At 34.4% G+C, this 20,054-nt stretch overlaps 1 protein-coding gene across 4 annotated transcripts in view; it reads left to right on the forward strand.

The window, feature by feature from the left end:
* Positions 1 to 20,054, forward strand: part of LOC149771134 (uncharacterized) — a 106,548-nt gene that overhangs the window by 30,554 nt on the left and 55,940 nt on the right. For 3 of the 4 annotated variants that reach the window (XM_089948844.1, XM_089948846.1, XM_089948845.1), the window contains exon 5: positions 18,001 to 18,036. The exons of the other annotated variant lie outside the window; for it this stretch is intronic. In XM_089948844.1, coding sequence (XP_089804970.1) covers positions 18,001 to 18,036 — 36 coding nt within the window. The remainder of the gene's footprint in view (positions 1 to 18,000; positions 18,037 to 20,054) is intronic. 4 annotated transcript variants of the gene reach the window in all.

Genomic DNA, 20,054 nt, shown 5'->3' on the forward strand with positions numbered 1-20,054 from the left:
AAAATGATGTAGGATCTGAATTGAATGTACATGTTAGATGTATGTCACATTGGTCAAGTCTGTATCTCATTAGTCATAGTCGGTACACTTTGCCTGTAGTGTGTGCAGTTTCATATTTTTGATATTGCAGTAAAACATGTTATTAGAGACTGCCCCTTCTGCCAGCAAAAAACAGTCTCTCAAGACAGGTGGTCTGTCATAGCAAGTTTGTACAAAAAGACCAGTTTCCAAGGTCCAGTTTCAGAACAATTTAAAGAAAACACCACAATAACTGAACATATATTCTATTTTTTATTAATGGTTCTTGCTAAAATATTGTATGCATTCATCCTAAAGCAAAATTATAGAGCAATAAAGATATACCTTTATCATTAAACATGAAATCACATTTACATTTGAAGATCATATGTTCGTGTGTTAGTGTATGAAATTGTTTCTGATTTACTCCGTTTCCTTTATGACACCCTAAATTTGTTTTACTGATGTTGAAACCATTTCGCGAGTAGTCGCTCTTCTTTCTTTCTTTCAATTACAATAATTACTTTCTCCAGCATTAAAATTTGTCTTGTTTTAGTTGGTGTTTCTTCCATTGTTATTAAGGTACTAGGTGTCAGCATTATTAGTGCTCAGTTGTAATGTCGACTGTAAAGACGGTTTTGACTAGGCTTTAGGAGGAAATAATAAATGTGTACCTGTGCATTGCATATCTAACAATTAATGAAATAAAAAGAAACAGTTTTCTCATCCAGAAGCAATCATTTACTGAGAGACTAAAGTCAACGGCTTAACTCAAAGAAGGCATACAGGGATTAACTCTATAAACAAAGTGTGCAACCCGGTGGCACCAACTTGAATAGACAGCTTGGTGACTGGGATGTAAGCACTAACATTTGGGAAGGAGGGAGATAACAAACATCATAAGCCTTTAACACTAACAGCAGGGTTGCATCTAGGATGCGCACTAGTGCAAAACCCCTCCAAATTTAAGATTTACGCAAGACTTTTAATCTTATATGGGAAAAATCTTGCAAAAAAATAAGAATTTTTTTTGTGTATTTCATTTGTGCAGAATGCATTATTTTATTAATTTTTTTGCTGTGAAATTCACTCTCGGTGAATATTTTGTACTTGTATAGTTGTAAATCATGTATTTCTGTGTGTTATGTGCATAATTCTGATTGGTTAATAAGAAAGGTCAGATTAGCACGTTTGATACAGAGGCTGGCTTGGCGGGATAACGTGTTAGACAGCAAAATCAGTTAAAACTGACACTTTATCATTATTTTATCAGTAACATTTCTAATAACAGGGTGCAGAAGTTTCTGTCAATAGGCACAATGACTGCAAACAAACACTTTCCAAGGCTAATCCCATATTGGACGATGCTAGTGATGATGTGCTTAAAGATGGTGGCGATGAAACTAAGGGTCCATGTAATGCCAAGAAAAAAATACTTTTTCAATTCAGACTGGAAACAAAATTGACCATGGTTGGAAATGAATGAAAAAATGAGATGCTTTGTAGATGGTGTGTAAAAAAACTGGCAAATAGTATTCTTTCATACTTGGAAATGCTAATTTCAGGACGTCAGCCCTTGACAGACATGTTAAATTACTAGTACTAATATTAGTACCCCTATTCCTACCTTGTGGACAGGGTACTAACATGAGCATATATGTGTCAATAGAACAAGCTGGGTGTGATTCACGCCGGTGCTCTTTTAGCCTAATGTCAACAATTTGAACATATTCCTTGCATATAATGCAATAAATTGAGTAGTCCTCTTACTTAATATCGGAAGTATCGCAAATCATTGTAGAAATAGTTGTAAAATCTCATTTACCTTTTTTATCCAATATTTTCGTTTAGATCATCTGCCGTATTAATTCAAATAATGATTACTTTTGCACTTAGCCTCATTTGTTTGTGTGCCATATAAGGACATTGAGACCTTATTTGGAAACGTAAACAAATCTTAGTAAAACAAATATAGCAGTTTGAGTCAGAAATTCTGCGCAATAAAAGTAAATACACTTTATTGGCAACTTTGAACTTCCACCAAGAAGCCATTAGTCGCCATTTGGTTGATAATAACACAACGTAGAATATCCAAATATGGTCTGAGAAACCTTACCTAAAAAAAGGGTCATGGTGAGTGTCTCACATTATCTGTCATGGCGGACACGGTGATGTTTGTATAACCATGCCAATTTATTTTATCGTGTAAGGGCTTAATAAATTCAAAATAAGCCAAACTTCTTTCACAACATGATTAGACTTATGTAGTATATTTCTACATGATTAGTTTTTCTGACTTTGGTGATGACTTTTATTGCTCCATTACATGTAATGGGATCAGTTCATAGCCTCAACCACAACAAATCAAGTGGAGGCTATGACATCATTGCTAGTTGAATTACCAGCTCACAAACAGGTGATTCAGGATTTGAAACTAAGTGAAAATTTAAAAACTACATGCATGGCAGCTATGAGCAAAAAATCTGAATCAATTAGTCATGCTATATCAGTTGCCTATTACTTAGTGAAGGAGAATATTGCTTCTCTAAAATATGGCTCACTGTTGGATTTTGTTGACTTTCTGGGTATTTGTGTTGGCGACATGAAAGTAGGAGGAAACGCAACATATTCATCAAGGGCTTCTGTAGAGGAATTTCAGGTAAGTTCTTTTCTTATTTACATTTTGTCTATTGTATTTAGACGGAAAATGGTATATGCTAACAAGCACCCAAAACAAGATCAGTTAGGTTCCGATTAGCGCATATTTTGAGGAATTACTGTGTTACTAAAAATAACACTAGGCATCATGATCAGCCAATGAAATTGCATTTGGTAGCTCATCGTCATAAGTTCCTGTCAACGTTTAATGGGGGATAACTTTTTTTTTATCAGACTGGATTATTGGTGCCTGTTTCTTTTGTCTAGACAGGTCACATTTCATTATCACTGTAATGGGATTTTGTGTGTTTGAAATGATGATAGTCGCTGTTGTTTGAATAATTTCCATGTAAGGAGCTACTGTCAACATCGTGATACTGTACCGTAGTCAGACAAATCCCACCGCTTGAAACTTACATAATGCTTTAGCAAATAAGTTAGTTTGACCCCGCTATAACACAGTAGTTGGGAATCACGTAAGCCAGCCACAGTATAGACCAAACTGTGTTATAAGCAACCAGGTCAGATAGCTGAAGAAAATGATGCATGTACCCCAACACATTTGTGGGTGATAGGTAATAAATGCGGGCGGTAAAATACGTGCTTCCTTGGCACAGTTACCATCTTAAATCGATGCATATTAAATGGGAAATACACCTGTAGTGAAAACAGATAAAGCATACATAATATTTTACTTTATTTAGAGAACCATGGATTGGTACATATACATATATACTGTTTATATATACATGTCTTATGTACAGTATGAAAAGAGTATCAACACTGTGTACTCACCCGCGAAATCTCATCACATACATTGAATCCACAATACAAGTAATTCCATCGAAAATATGCACACATATTTAAAATATTCAATAATTTTGTCACAGGTCATATAGGTCTGAATTCAGTGGATAAACATAGCACAATCACGTAACGAATGATGAAGTACATTTACTTTTCAAAATACATCCCAAGTCAGTAAAAGTTAGTTTGCATTTTAAGCGCACTGGCAGCATTTGTAAGCACACACTTTTTCCCTGTAGTTTGGTACTGGCTTCTTTGAAGAAAAGTTTATATTTTTATTGAAGATTGTTGTCTGCTTTCCTTGATGAAATGTACTTGCGTTATTGAAGTCACAGCTAAAGGCCAGCATTAGAGAACCTAAACAAATGCCTGTTTCTTATTGTGGCGGTGACATCAAATAATTGTATTGCATGATTGAGACTGATTTTTTTCCGTTTGATTTGTACGTTTTCATAACAGTCGGTGCTTCAGGTAATTCAATAAAAAAAAATCGCCAGATGGTATATTTTGCCACCAATAAGGGAAATACATCCGCAGCTTGCGACATTGGCGAAGCCCTACGCAATCCTAGAATAAACATTTTACACTTTATTTTGCATACTTTTAAGAAGAAAAACAATTTTTTCGTGTACGAGAAAAATATGTGTAAAATTTCAGGAGCCACTCCACAATCGTCTTGTATTATTCATACGCGATCTCTTTCCCAAAATGATGATTCAACTTTTTACTTTTTTTTTCTTCATACTTTTCAGAAATAATTATCGTATGTGTGTGTGTGTGCGAGAAAAATAGATATATATAAAATTTTGGGAGCGATGCCACGACCATGTTATATCCGAATTCGTGTTATAACTTGAGTGTACTATAGCGGGGTCACACTGTATTATTATTTTCTGCTGTGATGATCATGACAGCAAATGATATTGACCCTGATCTGCTTATATCACAACTGTGTATAAGAAGGGACCCATCAATGATGTATGTAATACCAACGGTTTTTGTTTTTAAAATCGTGTACAGACAGGCATAATCACTTCCTTCATTACTATAATTCAGTGACTTTAATTAACAGAGAGAGAGAGAGAGAGAGAGACTGTAGTGCCATATTATTTTAGCATTTAAACACCTTGATGGGATTTCTTAAAACGAGGACCAAATTATGACACGGCAACATTTGTAGACACTCAGTGGTCTTAGGTTACGGTTCTTGCAGAATTTGCACCTGATTTTGGTCATAAACTTTTTTAAAAATAATATATTTGTTTTACATTTCTCAAATACTTTAATAATAATAATAATAACGATAATAACAATAACAATGATAATAAAATACTTTTATACTTTGATTTATCATCGTGCTTTATTTTTTTCTGGTTTGCACAGCAGCAGTGATAGAATCTGAGTTGTGCAGAAAGTATGATGCAGTCCATTTATTAGCATCTTAATTGATGAGACTACAGACATTTCAAATACCAAGAAGCTGGTCATTTATGCCAGAATCATTGAACCAACCATGTTTGTTTCTACAACTCATTTTCTTGGTAATGTGTCAGTGGAAGGCCAAGCACACACTGCTGAAGTTCTTTTCAAAGAAGTTGTCCAGTTCTTGGAAAAGGAGATTCCTTTTGAAAAAGTTGTTGCTTTGGCAGTGATGGGGCATCAGTGATGACAGGTCGCAGAAGTGGTGTAGCAACATGGTTCAAGGAGAAAAGCCCTCACTTGATCAGCATTCATGGTATGGCTCATAGATTGAATTTGTTTACCTCTCATGCATCGAAAAACATTCCGTACCTCAAGGAAACATTTGAAGGCACAGTTAAAGACCTGTACTATTCTTTTTAATAAATCTGCCAACAGAACAGCTGAATTGAAGGAAATCCAGAACATTCTGGACAGTCCTCAGCTGAAAGAGAGGTGCATGCAATTAGATGGCTGGCATTTTATGATGTACTATATTCAATTTTTCACAGCTGGGGGGCTCTTGTAAATTATTTCAAAAAGAATAACGAGACAAAAAAGTGTCAAGACTTGTTGAATAAACTCACAGACTACAGATTTGTAGCATGCATGAATATTATGATGGATATCATACCTCACTTAGCACAGCTAAATATGCTTTTACAGAAATCTCACTTGGATATAGCAGCTGTGTCACCAGCACGTGATATTTTGAATTCTACCTTACAGAAAGCAGACATGGGAATATCCTATCACCAGACCAGTATGTCTGAAAAATTGAAATCATCTTAGGATGGAGAGACCAAATTCAAATCACTTACAGTGGTGTTGAACTCCATTACACCAGAGCACACTGAACAATTTTATGATGTGTCTAACCTTTACTACAAGTTTATTACAAATTTGCAGGTGGAGATGTCTGCAAGTTATCCAAAGAGCAGCACACAGCAAAAACTTTTGAGGTTCTTGGTCTCCTTAACCTCATGCTCCTACCTTCTGAAGAACAAGAAATGTATGGTCATGACCAGATAAAAACGATCTGTGATCATTTTGGTCAGGAGAAGAAATCAAAAGAAGCTACCAGTCCCTCTTTGTGTGACCCAAAACATGTTTTTACAGAGTCGTCTTTTGCTAAGATTATCATTAAAAGAGACATGTACCCTAGAGACAAAATATGCGAACTCTGGCAGCTTGTACATCAACATCATGCGGGCACATTTCCAAATCATCTTCAGTTAGTATCAGTGGCCATGGTTATGCCATACAAAAACCACTGAGTGAGATAATATTCAGCAATCAAAATAAAACCAAAACTGAAGGAAGAAACCATCTAGAGGAAAAGGTTCTCAACAGACTCATGATGATTTCAATTGAAGGACCTCCTCAGAGAGACTTCAACTATAACAAGGTATTGGTAGAGTGGTGGATGAGGAAGGACAGGAGGTTATTTAGAAAATTGTGATCATATTGCTGAATAATGCAGTCACAATTACAGTTAGTCTGGATGCTGCTGTATATATATTTCAGTTGAGTTAACTGTTATAGAAACTATATATTTTCCCGAGTTCATTTTGAGCTTTGGACTTTTCATTAAACATTATTTTTTCCCATCCATGAAAGGAAAATATGTGCCCTTCTGATCTTTCTCAATATGGATTTGTAACCGATGAGAATTGAGCATGTGACACACAGGAAGTACATTACACTGTTTTTTTACGATTGGCCAGAGGAGTGACACTATTTGCAGTCTATGGTTTGATTCTTTAGTGGTTTATGTGTAGATAGAATATTGTTATTAGAAAACATAAGACTTTGATTTCAGTTTTAAGTGTTATGCTATAATATACAGAAGACATGATATGCATGTAATGCACTTATTATACTTGCTATTGCTCTTTTTAAATACAATGAGGCTTTTATACACCATACTGGAAGGCCCCCCCATTGCTATGTTGGCCTCCCCCCTTTTTCAGATTCAGTGGGGGCAAGTACCCACATCTATCAAATCCTAGATGCAACCCTGTAACAGTCGAATCCCTCCAAAGATTTTATCCTGCTGGTTTAATAGACAAAGACCTTATTTACCCCCCACGCAATACAGATTAGCTCTAAAAATAAACAATATACGTGACCCTTGATTTAATTTGGGCACTACATGGCAAACGCGTGACATGTTTTACAGACTGTACCATCTGTCACTATATACAAACCGGGTAGCCAGAATCTTATGATTTTGTTCATTTCTGATCAGAACAATCTTTACTGTTCAAGCGATCATTGTTACAGATTATTACATAAAGGTCAGTAGTCTCTGTCTCTGATTTCTGTAGGTACTTTTAGTCTGGTTTACAATAGAAAATATGAAACACTGAAAGCATACCTACAAAATTTCAATACTGGTAGACAGCCTCTCTTTTGTTTTAGAACATACAAGCGGTCATTGAATTAAATAAAGGTCAGTGGAGTTTATCCCCATTTTGCAATTGTGGTCGTTCATAGCAGTGTTCAGATGCATATTTTGCCAAGACATTGTGGTCGCTGGTCACGTTCAGCACATACCGGTAGTCGCTTATGACAGAGCATTTATATAATAAAATCTATCTGTGCATTATGATTGTGGTTGGAAATGACAAGTGGTTGCTCATAGCAGAGGTCGTTCATATTAGTTTTAACTGTACAACATGTAAACATATCTCTTTATGTGATTCTGATTTATCCAGATAAGCCCATGAAATTAGTGTGCAGTATTCTCTTTACTCATTGGCTGCAGTCATGGAAAAACTTTTTCAACCCTTCCTTCTGGAATTGTTTGTTTTCCATGAACATTTTGGGCTGCCATTTTTAGAAATCGACTTGAATTGGGGCAAAATGGTCTTGTCTGTTTCAGTATAGCTAATTTACCCCCACAGTGGTTTGTTATGTTGTATAACATGTCATAACATTAAAAATGACTAAAACCACAAGACAAAAACAATAACACCAACAAGTAAAACTATGCGTATTGCTTGTGTGGGGTGGGGGTTGAGGGAGGTGATTTATCTGTAGCATGGAATCCACACTATATACAGACGTGGTTTAAATATTAATTTACATAAGTAAATTAACTCACCTCTGTTTATAGACGAATGTGGACATAGACCTGTCTCCAAACTGACAATAGTTTATCCAACCACTGCATATATATGTGGTAAATATGTGATGCAATGCTGAGTCAGAAAGGAAATATGTTTGCATATTCTTTAGTCTACTGTTCCAAGACAAATACTGCAAATATCTGGCCACACATAAATTACAGCAAATATGGTAACTTATGTATCCAGTAAACCTTATTTCCACATGAATATTGCTACAATGTAATGTTTATTTGTACAAGCACAGGGGCTCGTTGCAAAGAAAATTTTGAGTATCTGTCCTTGAATCAAGGAATGGGGGTTCTAACATTTAACAATATAAAATATGTTATATTGTTACAGGTTAGAACCCCCATCCCTTGTGGTATATTGTTACAGATAGAACCCCCATCCCTTGTGGTATATTGTTACAGGTAGAACCCCCATCCCTAAGTCAGAACTAGGTAAATTGAATCATTGATTTATAATTTATAACACATTATGACCAGAATGGCACTAATACTGCATCCCTTGCACCTTTCATGCTTAGCGGACTTTCCATACTAATACGCCGCCATATTACATACACTATGGGCTAGTTTATTTCCATCAGACAACATAATGACGTAGGTCATCCTGTTCGGTAACTGCTGGATAATTCCATAAATTACCATTACATTTCAGAGTTTGGAATTATACCCCTTTGCACACATGAACATAGAAATTAAACTGCTTGTTAATCCACGTGAAAGGCAAATTTGTTGTTGTCATTCTTTTTCTTTGCTTGATTTGACACTGTCCAATTCAGAAGCAGATGACATATGACTGTATATTTGTAATCGCGCACGCACCCCTTTTCTGGAAATGGATTTGTCCAGAAACGGGAAATGGATCTCGGGCATGTCTGTCTGTTATATTGATAACTTCTGTTAAATGTGAAACGTGCAGATGATCACGGTGTTAGGGACTCTCTACTAACAGGATCATATATAGTAATTCTGAGATGTCGCCACATTGTTGTTAAGGCTTTATTTATTGTTGTTTTTCTTCAACTTAATAACTTATTAAATCTATAAAATTTGAAATTTTTCAACTTTTCCATTTGATCAACTCCACTTCTGTAATTAACGAAAAAAAAGTGTTATCTGTCCCTTTTGCTCTGCTCTTCAAATCATTAGATGCATTTTATTTGCAAAAATAGAGAGGGTGTAAGCATAATGTGATGTGTGCAATTTTATATATGAAAGGGTTCCAACCTAATAACCTAAGTCATCCTGAGATGACTTTATGGCATGGACCTCTATAACCCGATATTGACTGAATTGGTGATGACCATCATTAAGCCAAAGGGTTATACTATCATCTCTCTAACTGAACAATTTAATCTGATTGTTCATTGAGATTTGCTATCCACGAATGAGGAATGATGCTTGAACTCGATAAAAAGCATCATTGACGCCTACTCGGGAAATGCGGTCGCTACAGAGTTCATCATGGCTAATGCGCAGAATTCGGACGGTTTCTGAAAGATCGCTTGTACTATGCCCATCATTTAGTTTATTTCTTCTTTTTTGTCAGTGTTCGTAATTTTATTATTTCTCAATAATAACAAACTATTTCAAGCTGAGACAGAAGTTTAGAAAATATTTCACTACTAAATTACCAATGCAAAGTAAAGAAGATTACGTTATTTTATTATATATAAAAACACCATGATCACGCGTACATATTGGTGGATATTAGTTTCCTTGATATGAATATTTGTAGAGATAGTGTTATTAATATACTTTTTTATTACTTTTACATCTAAAAATTAAACATGCATACTAGATGCAGTATGAGTAAATTTAATTGTCGGGTAAAAATGATTTAGGCGATCAATACATTTTTTCAGTTCTTCATTTGAATGGTTCTAGATCATAAATATATCATCTAAAAATCTGAACCAAAGAAATGGGTTAAACTTTTCGTTATGAAGAAAATATTTTTCTAATTTACCCATGAAAGGAGCCATACATATTAATACCCATTGACGTACCCATTATTTGTATGTAATTCGTATTATTAAATTGAAAATAATTATTTTCCAAGATAAGTTTCATTAATTTACAAATATCTTCACTAGATAGTGTGCTATTATTAGAAATGTTTTCAAAAAAATATTTACACGCTTGAATACCATCTGCTTGCGGAATGTTGGCATATAGTGATGTTACGTCTAATGATACCAGGATTGAAATTATCAGATAGCTGTGGAATAGACTTCAACTTTTTAATGAAAGTATTGTATCTTTAATGTATGAAGGAAGTGATTTCATTAAAGATTGTAAAACACTATCAATACATTTTGATAGGTTTTCAGTATATGAATTACAACCTGATATAATGGGTCATCCTGGATCATTTAAAGGTAAATTATGGTCAAGATTTTTATGAGTTTTGGGTAAGATGTAGAATTAAGGTGTACATATGTTAAGAGGGAAAGTATAAAATTCCTCATATGCGGAATTATTATTTTTAGTGATCTCATTAATGCATGATGAAATGTTTTATTTAATTTCTAATTGACATTCAACTTCTTTAACATAATAATCTTGATTCATAATAATAATAGTATTTGACTTATCATCCTTTTTAATCACTATACTGTTGTCATTCATTAAATTATATAAAGACTTAATTTCATCCTTAGAAATATTACTATGATATTGCTTTTTATGATTACCAGTTAATATATCTTTTATGATCGCATATATATATACAAATCTAAATATGAATCACGTAAAAGATGACTTGATTGTGTTATAAAAAGGTTATTTGGGTGACAAGTTTTGGGATGACTTTTCCAGCCAATTGCTGCAACTTCTCCAACCACTCTGGGATGACTTCTCCAGATATGTTGGGGCGAGTTCTCCTCATACCACGGGGATGTATAGTCAGACTATGTAGTGCATCAAACAATGCAACATCACGCGCATTGGACATTCTGTGTTGAAAATGATTTTTTCTGTGTAAAATCTGTTTAATCGGAAGGACCCTTGTTGTTTGATTTATAGTTCGTAAGAAAAGTATAATATTTTAAATGTCAATACTAGTTCAGCTTTGGTTGGGACTAATTTTTACGCACAACAAATCAAAGGTGCAAAGTCTGTCAGAATGAACAAAATTATTTGTTTTCTTTCCATCTAAAAAATTTCCAGTGAAATGAAAACTATGTGATAAAAAGAATCTCAAATGAGTAATGATTTAATATTAAATTTATGAAAGTTGTTGAATTATGTCCAGCTTTTGCTCACCAAGGCTCGCAAAAGGTGGACATTATTCAACTCATTTAATAAATTCAGTCTTAAATCATTACCCATTTGACATCCTCTACATATGTGATATCTTAATACCATACCTGTCCAGATGTTTATGTAGGATATTGGTTTACATTACTCATTTAAATACCTAACATGTGATTGATCATTTCTTTTCCATGCATGCAGGTTTTCTGATTTGAAAGATACCAACAATTCCAATTTTGGTGAAATCCCATTTGCAACCTCAGTTTTTGCCATTATGATCACATTGACAAGATTCCAATAGTACTGTCAGGTAAACTTTTATGTAGGTGAACAGTAACGTGAGCATCAGTAATTGAATCACTGAAATGCATACATTGGCACATAATGGGAATATTGTTTAGAAAATGGTGCTGCCCAGACCTCCAATATGGCTGTCACAATGACCATCTAGAAAATCTTGTTATTGCTGATCTTTTAAATGGATGGTAATATCAACATTGCACTTTTAATGATATCTAGTTGGTCTTAAATGAAAATGGTGTAATAAAAAATCACTAGTCATTACTTAAAACAGGTATTTCTTTTACTTGAAGTAAAAACTTATTTAAAAAAGTTTGACAAATGGATGAGTAATTGCAAGTAATTTCAAGTAATGTTAAGTAATTATTTTACTAAATAATGTCAAGTAATTATTTCACTAAGTAATATATTTACTTATTTATTATAAAATGTTATTTCTTAGTAATTATTTTAGTCAGTAAAATATTACTTAGTAATTATTTTAGTTGGTAAAATGTTACTTAGTAATTATTTTTTCAAAGTAAAATATTACTTAGTAGTAAATTTACTAAATAAAATAATTTACTTCTTAATTTTGCTACCTATTTTGTAAGCAAACAAAGAAATAGTTATGTCTAAATAAAGGCAAGCAAATGTAAGTAATTTTAAGTAAAACTTATCAGATTGGTGAAGTTTTCAGTAATGCATGCAGTTTTCATCTTCCAACAGTCATTCTACATTACCCAAACCTAAACTGCACGCTCTTCATGCAAGCTGGCGAAAACCTTATGCAAATTGTTATCATTCATGCATCTTTTGTATTTCATGCAGAATAATTTCAATTCAATCCATAGATAAAAATATGTAATTTAACAGTATATTTATTGTAAAGTTGGGATTAATTATTCATAAAATCATAAGTACATTGTGTATTTTTAATTGCTTATTCAAATTCTAAATCGAGTTTTGAAATTGAGCCATAATAAGAGTTCCTTGAAGATGAAACTACGGAATGCATCTTAAGTTCAAGTCAGGAACTTCCTCTGAAGAGTCAACATAACTTGAGAGCATTCAACAACCTTACAAACCCAGTGAACGGAAGCTGAAGCTAGAAGTTCTGTGAAGGCTGAGCATAGTTGTCCTATCATTACAACATTCTAATGCTGATACATTGAGGGCATTTATCCATTCTTTGCAAAATACCAAGAGATTCAGTGGGAATTCTGGACCAGACAACTAATGAGATACTGTTAAGTGTAAAGTCTAATAATCACAGTGAATGTCACCAGACAATAATCTTGTAAAGGAAACTAAAAAATGCTATTAAAAAATCTTTGCAATGAACTATAAGATAAACAACTACTTCCTTTTTAAAATTTTTAACAATTGACAATGTATTTACTCATATTAAATATTGTAACATCAAAATCTAAATACAATTTATGTTACAATCTTGCTGTATCATTGTACTATGGAGATAATACATATGTCTTAAAAATGTGCTTGTTTTCAATCTCCTTGTATAATGTAAAATTTATGCCAGTAAAAAAATCTACTGGTTTAGAGGCCAGTCTAATGATCAAATTTTGTAAATCTACTTGTTTTAGATGCTGGTTCTGTCACATGTATGCTTCTTGTTAAGTATCGAAAATTGAAACCACTTTATAAGGATCAAATGAATGCATGCTGTGTTGCCATTACAACTGTTGAAAGAGTTTTGAAGAGTCTCTTAAAATGTCATTGCCATAAGTATTATATATATATATATATATATATATATATATATATATATATATATATATATATATATATATATGAGTAAAGGGGCCAAGTGATAAACTGTTAGCTATGTGTTGTGTTTGACCAAAAGAAACTGCCACATTCCCAGCCACTGTTTAGGGGTTTTAGGGACTTAAAGGAGCTGATTTATGCAGCAGAAATAATTTTTTTAGAACCTTGTGCAAGGCGTTCTATGCATTATAGTTTATGAATTGCAGTTGAATGTTATGTAGCATTTCTTTCAGCAACTTTATGAGTAAAAGTTCTCCATCACATGATGGAAATTCCGTCTTCAGAATGTCCCCACAGGTTGATCTTCAAAATCATGCAACTGTGTTTATTTATTTTGGGGTGGGGGGGGGGGAAAGGGGGTTAAAGTGGTTCATTAGGGGAACAAATCAATGCTTAGAGATAATAAAGTTTAACTTAAGATTTACTGTTGAGTGAACAAACAGTCATTTTCGTGCAGTATTCAGTTCACTTGAGGATCCTCAGATGTGTTCTGCTGAATTACGAGTTCATACTTCACTCCATATTTCAGTGCCCTCCATGGAAACCCGAATAACTCTGTCATAAACCTGAATAACTCAGTTGTCTTATTCTTCTCTATTCGATTCCAACATTTGCCTCATAGAAACAATGGCAGATAAAAGGTGATTTGCCCATTCTAAATTCGCATTTTTGCTTTCCAATTCAGTACAATTACAAATATATAAACGTCTAAAAGAAAAGCACATTCCTTTGAGTTGAAACTTCAAAGCGCAACTGACTGCTTCTCATGACTGTTGGTCCTGTATGGAGGAATATGCATTGTCTATGTCAGCACAGTCAGTTAAAAAAAAAAAGGAAGAAATAACCTTGCAGTTTGAACCCAACATATTTGTACTGAATAAAAATATAAAATAGCAAGCATCATAATTTTATTAATATTTAATTTACCTGACAAAAGTTCAGAATATCAGATCATAATGTTTGAGTTATTCGTTGCGGGTACATGTTTCCTTTTTGATGCTTACTGTTAGTGCTAGAACATTTCTGAAGTGCATGTACATGTACCAGGATTTTAATAGCAGGAGTTATCTTGTTCATCATCTGATAAATTATGTCTTGTGATAAAGGAAGCATGTTTTTCTTTTTCAATTTACAATGAGATTTTTGTATTAATGATTCAGTGGATGTTGCATCATATTAACGAATCAGACTTTGGGATTGTTCAATTAGAATGTTCATGTGAAAATACTGTGTCAAAATTACTCCATTTATACCTTCAGACCTTTAGACCGCTCCGGTGGCCTAGTGGTTAGAGTGTCCGCCTCGGATGCAGGAGGTCGTGGGTTCGATCCTCGGTTGAGTCATACAAAAGACTTACAAAAATGGTACTAACAACTGCCTCGCTTGGCGCTCAGCATTAAGAGGTTAGTGTTAGGACTGGTCGGCCTGGTGTCAGGATAATGTGACTGGGTGGGAAATCGTGCTAAATGTCTGCAGCATGATGCCCCAGTGCTAGACATCACTATAAACTGTCACACTGCAGACATCGTAGCGATATGACTGAAATTTTTTTAAAGCTACGTTAAAAATATCCAAACCGCACAAACCACCTTCAGAGGCACCTGCTTGACCCTGGATCTATTTTTCACCATTTTGGTTTTTCAAAACCTTCACCCATGTAATGGTGGGGGGGGGGGGAAGAATTGTCCCTGGTGGGTGTCCCGCCAAATTTGGTTTTCGTTATCTAGGGGTTGACTGCCCTCGATGTTATTGCCCGGTTCGAGTAAATATAAATATAAGTGGTGAAACTTACATGTGAAATAGAGATTTGAGCAGGTATATAGAACAAACCAACACGAGCCCCTGTACATGTAAACAACAATTTAATCAATTACATAAAAACACTGTGAAAATTCCTTACATCAGGAATATACTCTGCTTTTAGAAATTTAAACTTTCACCGAAATACAAAGAAAATAGATTTAAATAAAATAGCTGATCTGTTTACTGATAGATTTAGTTCATCATAGGATTGAGTGAACAATCGAAGTCAACGTCTTGTACGATTGCATAACCTGTTCATCCTCAGTTGTTCTGCTGCCACTGTAGCTGTTCAGATGCTTGGACCTCAGGATGATACTTTCAACCATCATTTCAGGATACTCTCAGAATACGTTTCAGAAATCAATATGTTGCAGGATTGCATCACACGATTATACGTCTCACTGCACTTCTCTTTATACTTCTCAGTATACGTCTCAGAATAACATCACATCATACGTCCCAGAATAATACATCTCAGGATAATACATCTCGGGATAATATGTCTCAGGAGCTATTTTCCCCTATTTTAAATAAATATAAATAGAGACAACCTAAATTTCCCGTTATTTATGAAACAGTTAATTCTTCATTATTCTCCCTTGTTATCAGATTCTACTATCAGTGCTAAACAGATGCTAAGGCTATCAATCGACTCCACATGTCCTATAATGACCCTAGTTAGTCAAATGGCTAATTTGTTACTCCTTGACCTTACACATTAACACATACGCGAGGCCTGGGGTTCTGAGCCAGCCTCAATTTACACAGCACATAAATAGGATACATCACATCAATCAATTACTAGATCATTTCAGTCAGTACACACTTATTCTTAATCATACATGAAATCTTCTAAATTCGGCGAAGTCACACGGATTCTCGTAATCATATTAACTAATGTAATGCATTAAATTCTTAGAACATAATTCTTATGCAAACAAGATGACAAATTCAAACAATTCGTCAAACTTATCTAAAGAAGATTAACCCTTTAAGCCCCGATCCCGTCTGTAGGCGTGATCCGGTTTCTGCATTCAATGGCCGATCCCGCCTGTAGTCGTGATTTTTTTACTGCATTCAATGGCCGATCCCGTCTCCAAGCGTGATGAACGTGTGTTAGATTCAACGTCTCTGATTGGTTAGAAATGGGTTTATTCCAAGAACTAACAACTATTAAACCAATCAGAAATGATTTTACTTTCATTTGCGGAAATTTGAATTGTTCAGAAGCTAAGGGCTCCTGTTTTGAAAGCGGTTTAACTACACGTGTTCTGGTCATGAAAAATCGTAAATAATGGCGGACGTAAGAGTGATTTTTGATGAGAGCAAAAATGAGGAGTTTCTCGGGTTTGATCTTGAAAATACTGAGCAAGCTGAGGAAAGATATGTTCGGCAGTTGGATATTTTGTGAGATTTCGATTCGGACATAGAAGTTTCTGAGATTGAATCGTCCGAAGATGAGGATGCTGACAGCGATGATGATCGAGTTCTTGCGGATAAACGTTGCACATAATTTTGTAAATTCTGTATAAATAAGTCGTGAAAGACTTGGACAAATAGGGAAAAAAAATACATCACTGTGTAGACAAATTTATTTGCAATAAATGGTGAAACTTTCTTGGATTTTAATTGGATATAAGCAGAGAAATTAAGGTAAGAGTGAATGCATGTGCACGATGTTTACAAAATTTTTCAAACAGGTAAAAACTCTGGGGCACACGCAGCTAGACACAGCTTAGCGCTGCTGGGGCATAGCAGCAGTGATACTGATAACGAGTCTGGGGCTGAATGAGTTAATGTACGACTTCCTATGCATAAACACAACACAGTTATACTTCATAAAGCAAATTATTACACGAATGTAGAAAAAAGATTCATGCAGATACAAGTAAATAACTTCAGCAAAGCATTATATATGGCATCAACAAATTACATGGAATTGTCACACTACCTTTGCTTTCAACGTTCCTCCCTCTAATCGGCAAATTATTTAGTCGGTTCCTTTTGACATTAGTCCCCTTTGGACAACAGTTCTTTTACGAGGAATTTCTTGCAAATCCCCCAGAGCCTACTCTGTTTTCTCTCGTAGAAAACTTAGACTGATTAGAATTTCCAATGGGGCAATTTTAAACCCTAGAATATTGTGTGTGGAAAACACGCCCATTATTTAATGTAACCAGTCAGAATCAAATAACTCTGCCGCCTTTTTCCAGAGGCGCCAAAGTCAGGGTCAGCTTGACCTGGTAGTTTGAGTAACAGAGTTTCTGCGATTTCTCAATTGTGACAGCTTTACCATGAAAAATGAAGTTTTCCTTGTCCCTGATAGTCCGCCTGGCTGCTGTATAAACAAATGCTTAATTAGGAACAAAATTCTCCCTCTAAAGGACATTACCATACACGGTAGTATGGCGATATGATACGCGCTTGTCTCCATAAATCTAATTAATGGTTCTCTGGTCTCAACAAATGTGTTCTTGTTAGATCGACAGAAATTTGCCACTTCATATAATGCATGAACCCTTTAAGTAAGTTTCTGGTATTAAAATGGGTGTTGTTAAAATTGCACGTGAATTGGTTTAAATATTGTTGTGCATAATTTGTATTATAGTGCTAACAGTATGTTGTTAAATCACCAGTTGTATTATAGTAATATAGTATCTAGTTAAATTGCTGATTGCATGATAGTGATATATTGTCTGGTTAAATTGCTAATTGTATTATAGTGATACCTGGTTACATTGCTGTTTGTATTGATGATGACACATTGAAGACTTTGTATATGCTTTCAGATATAGGACAAGCAGATGCAATGCCTACACAGCAAGGTAAATGTTCATTATTTTTCTTCTCAAAATTATTTCAAATAGTGGTACACAGCCAAAACATAGGATATGAGCGCCTAGCAAGAACAACAGAAATTTAAGTATGTTGAGTAGGGTGGATGGATTTAAATGATAAAACATTATAGACATCTTTTATTACTTGGTTTCTTATAAAGCTTAATGATATTAAAGGACTGTCTTAATTCATTGTGACAGTTATGACAAATAAGAAACTTAATCCTGTAAGAGATAAACCAAGTAAAACTGTTGTATGAAAATACAACATATTGCTGTCCCCATTGATCAAAGTACCAGTGTGAAACATTAAGAAACTCAGCACTACTAGCAGCAGATAGGTTAAATCCAACTCACCAAAAGAGTAGCAAACCACTGATCCTAGTAGATGTGCATGCTGAAAAACTTAAGATCAGATTAAAGATTTTAAGACTTTTAAAAGGACCAAATGATCCTATGAAGATGTTTGATAAGTTTGGAAGTTGAAATGTATGGAAAGGGGAGAGCCTGGTTATACCTCAGAAAGGACAAATTGTCAGTCCTCCCATCCCCGTAAAGCAGATTTGATAATCATAGCATTTTGAAAATGTAGATATTGCACTCTTATTTAGTAAAACACCTCTAGGTGTTGCTTTGGTAATTTTTAAATGTATTGACTAATGTTAATTAGACGATGCTTACAAGGAAGTCATAAAAGATACCTTAGATACTTCAATACTAACACACAACCTGAAATCCTTAATCAGATCCTTTTATTCCAAACTAAATTTCATTGTAACATTAGAATGACGCAGAGGAAAACAAGGATATTCTATTTTTAAGATTCACCTCCATTCTCTGTTAAATCAGTATGGAATATGGTACAAAAGTTCATTGGTAATAATGAAACTAACTGTAGCAAATACTTAAAGATGTCTGATACATTGAATACAACTCTACCAGAAACTACAAAGACTTTGGATGAAAAGAATTCTTCATCAGAGACCTAGTCTTAAAACTTCTGCTAAATCAGAAACCTGAAATAAAATGTTCCTGCCAAATTTTTAATTCACTTTGAAATTCTCAATGACAAAATCACTACCATGGTTATTCTATCCCTGCAATAATATTTGATCTTTGCCAGTTTGAACATCCTCCCATTTTGTGGAGTAAATAACGCAAAATAAGAGTCTACAATTGCGGAAATCGGTTTATGTGTACCGACTGTAACTGCTTTTCAGCACCCATAATGCCATCCCCATCTGAAAGCAGGCTGTATCATTACTAAACTGGGTTTCATTGATTGAACTGATCTGTAACCTTTCCACAATCTCCATTATGTATCTATTCTGATTCACCATCTAGACATAAAAACTTTGCCAAATCTTTAATTTAACAATTATTTACTATCACACATCTAACACAAACATAATCTGCTTATATTGTCTGGAAAGAGCATACTGTACTTAAAGTACTGTTGCTACCTAGTTACATTGATGATAAGGGTATTGAAAGACCAGATAAAGCAACTTAAGCAGCCATGCATCACCCATTTCTGAATGCAGGATTCCATATGAGGACTTCAATTACTATGTCAATAGATGTGTTTGATGTACTCAACACAATATGGGAATAAAAACTCTACAAACAAGATTTAAGACATCCAAGACATCACTAGAATGTAATATCTTTCATATATAACAGATTACAGACATGAGGCATTATTATATCATTCATGTATAGGACAAACATACCTGATCCAGACATACCTCTTTGACAGGAGTACATTCATTTTGAGCATATCAACTTACTAAGTGTGAAACAGAAATTGTATGGTGTCTTCTTGAAAAGAAAACACATTTTAATGATTTTCTGTCAGGAAGATCTTCGATTTTCACAACAAATGTGATTTACATAAAATATTTTGATCTTTTATTTGAAGGACCATACCATTTTAACCTTCAAGTTTTTACTTTTTAATTCATTACTGAACTAGGGCGGCTTTTTGGCATTTATTTTTATCCTGT

Source organism: Sinohyriopsis cumingii, unplaced genomic scaffold (genome assembly GCF_028554795.1).
Source record: "Sinohyriopsis cumingii isolate HCF-2022 unplaced genomic scaffold, ASM2855479v2 utg002115l, whole genome shotgun sequence".
Classification (NCBI taxonomy): Eukaryota; Metazoa; Mollusca; class Bivalvia; order Unionida; family Unionidae; genus Sinohyriopsis; species Sinohyriopsis cumingii.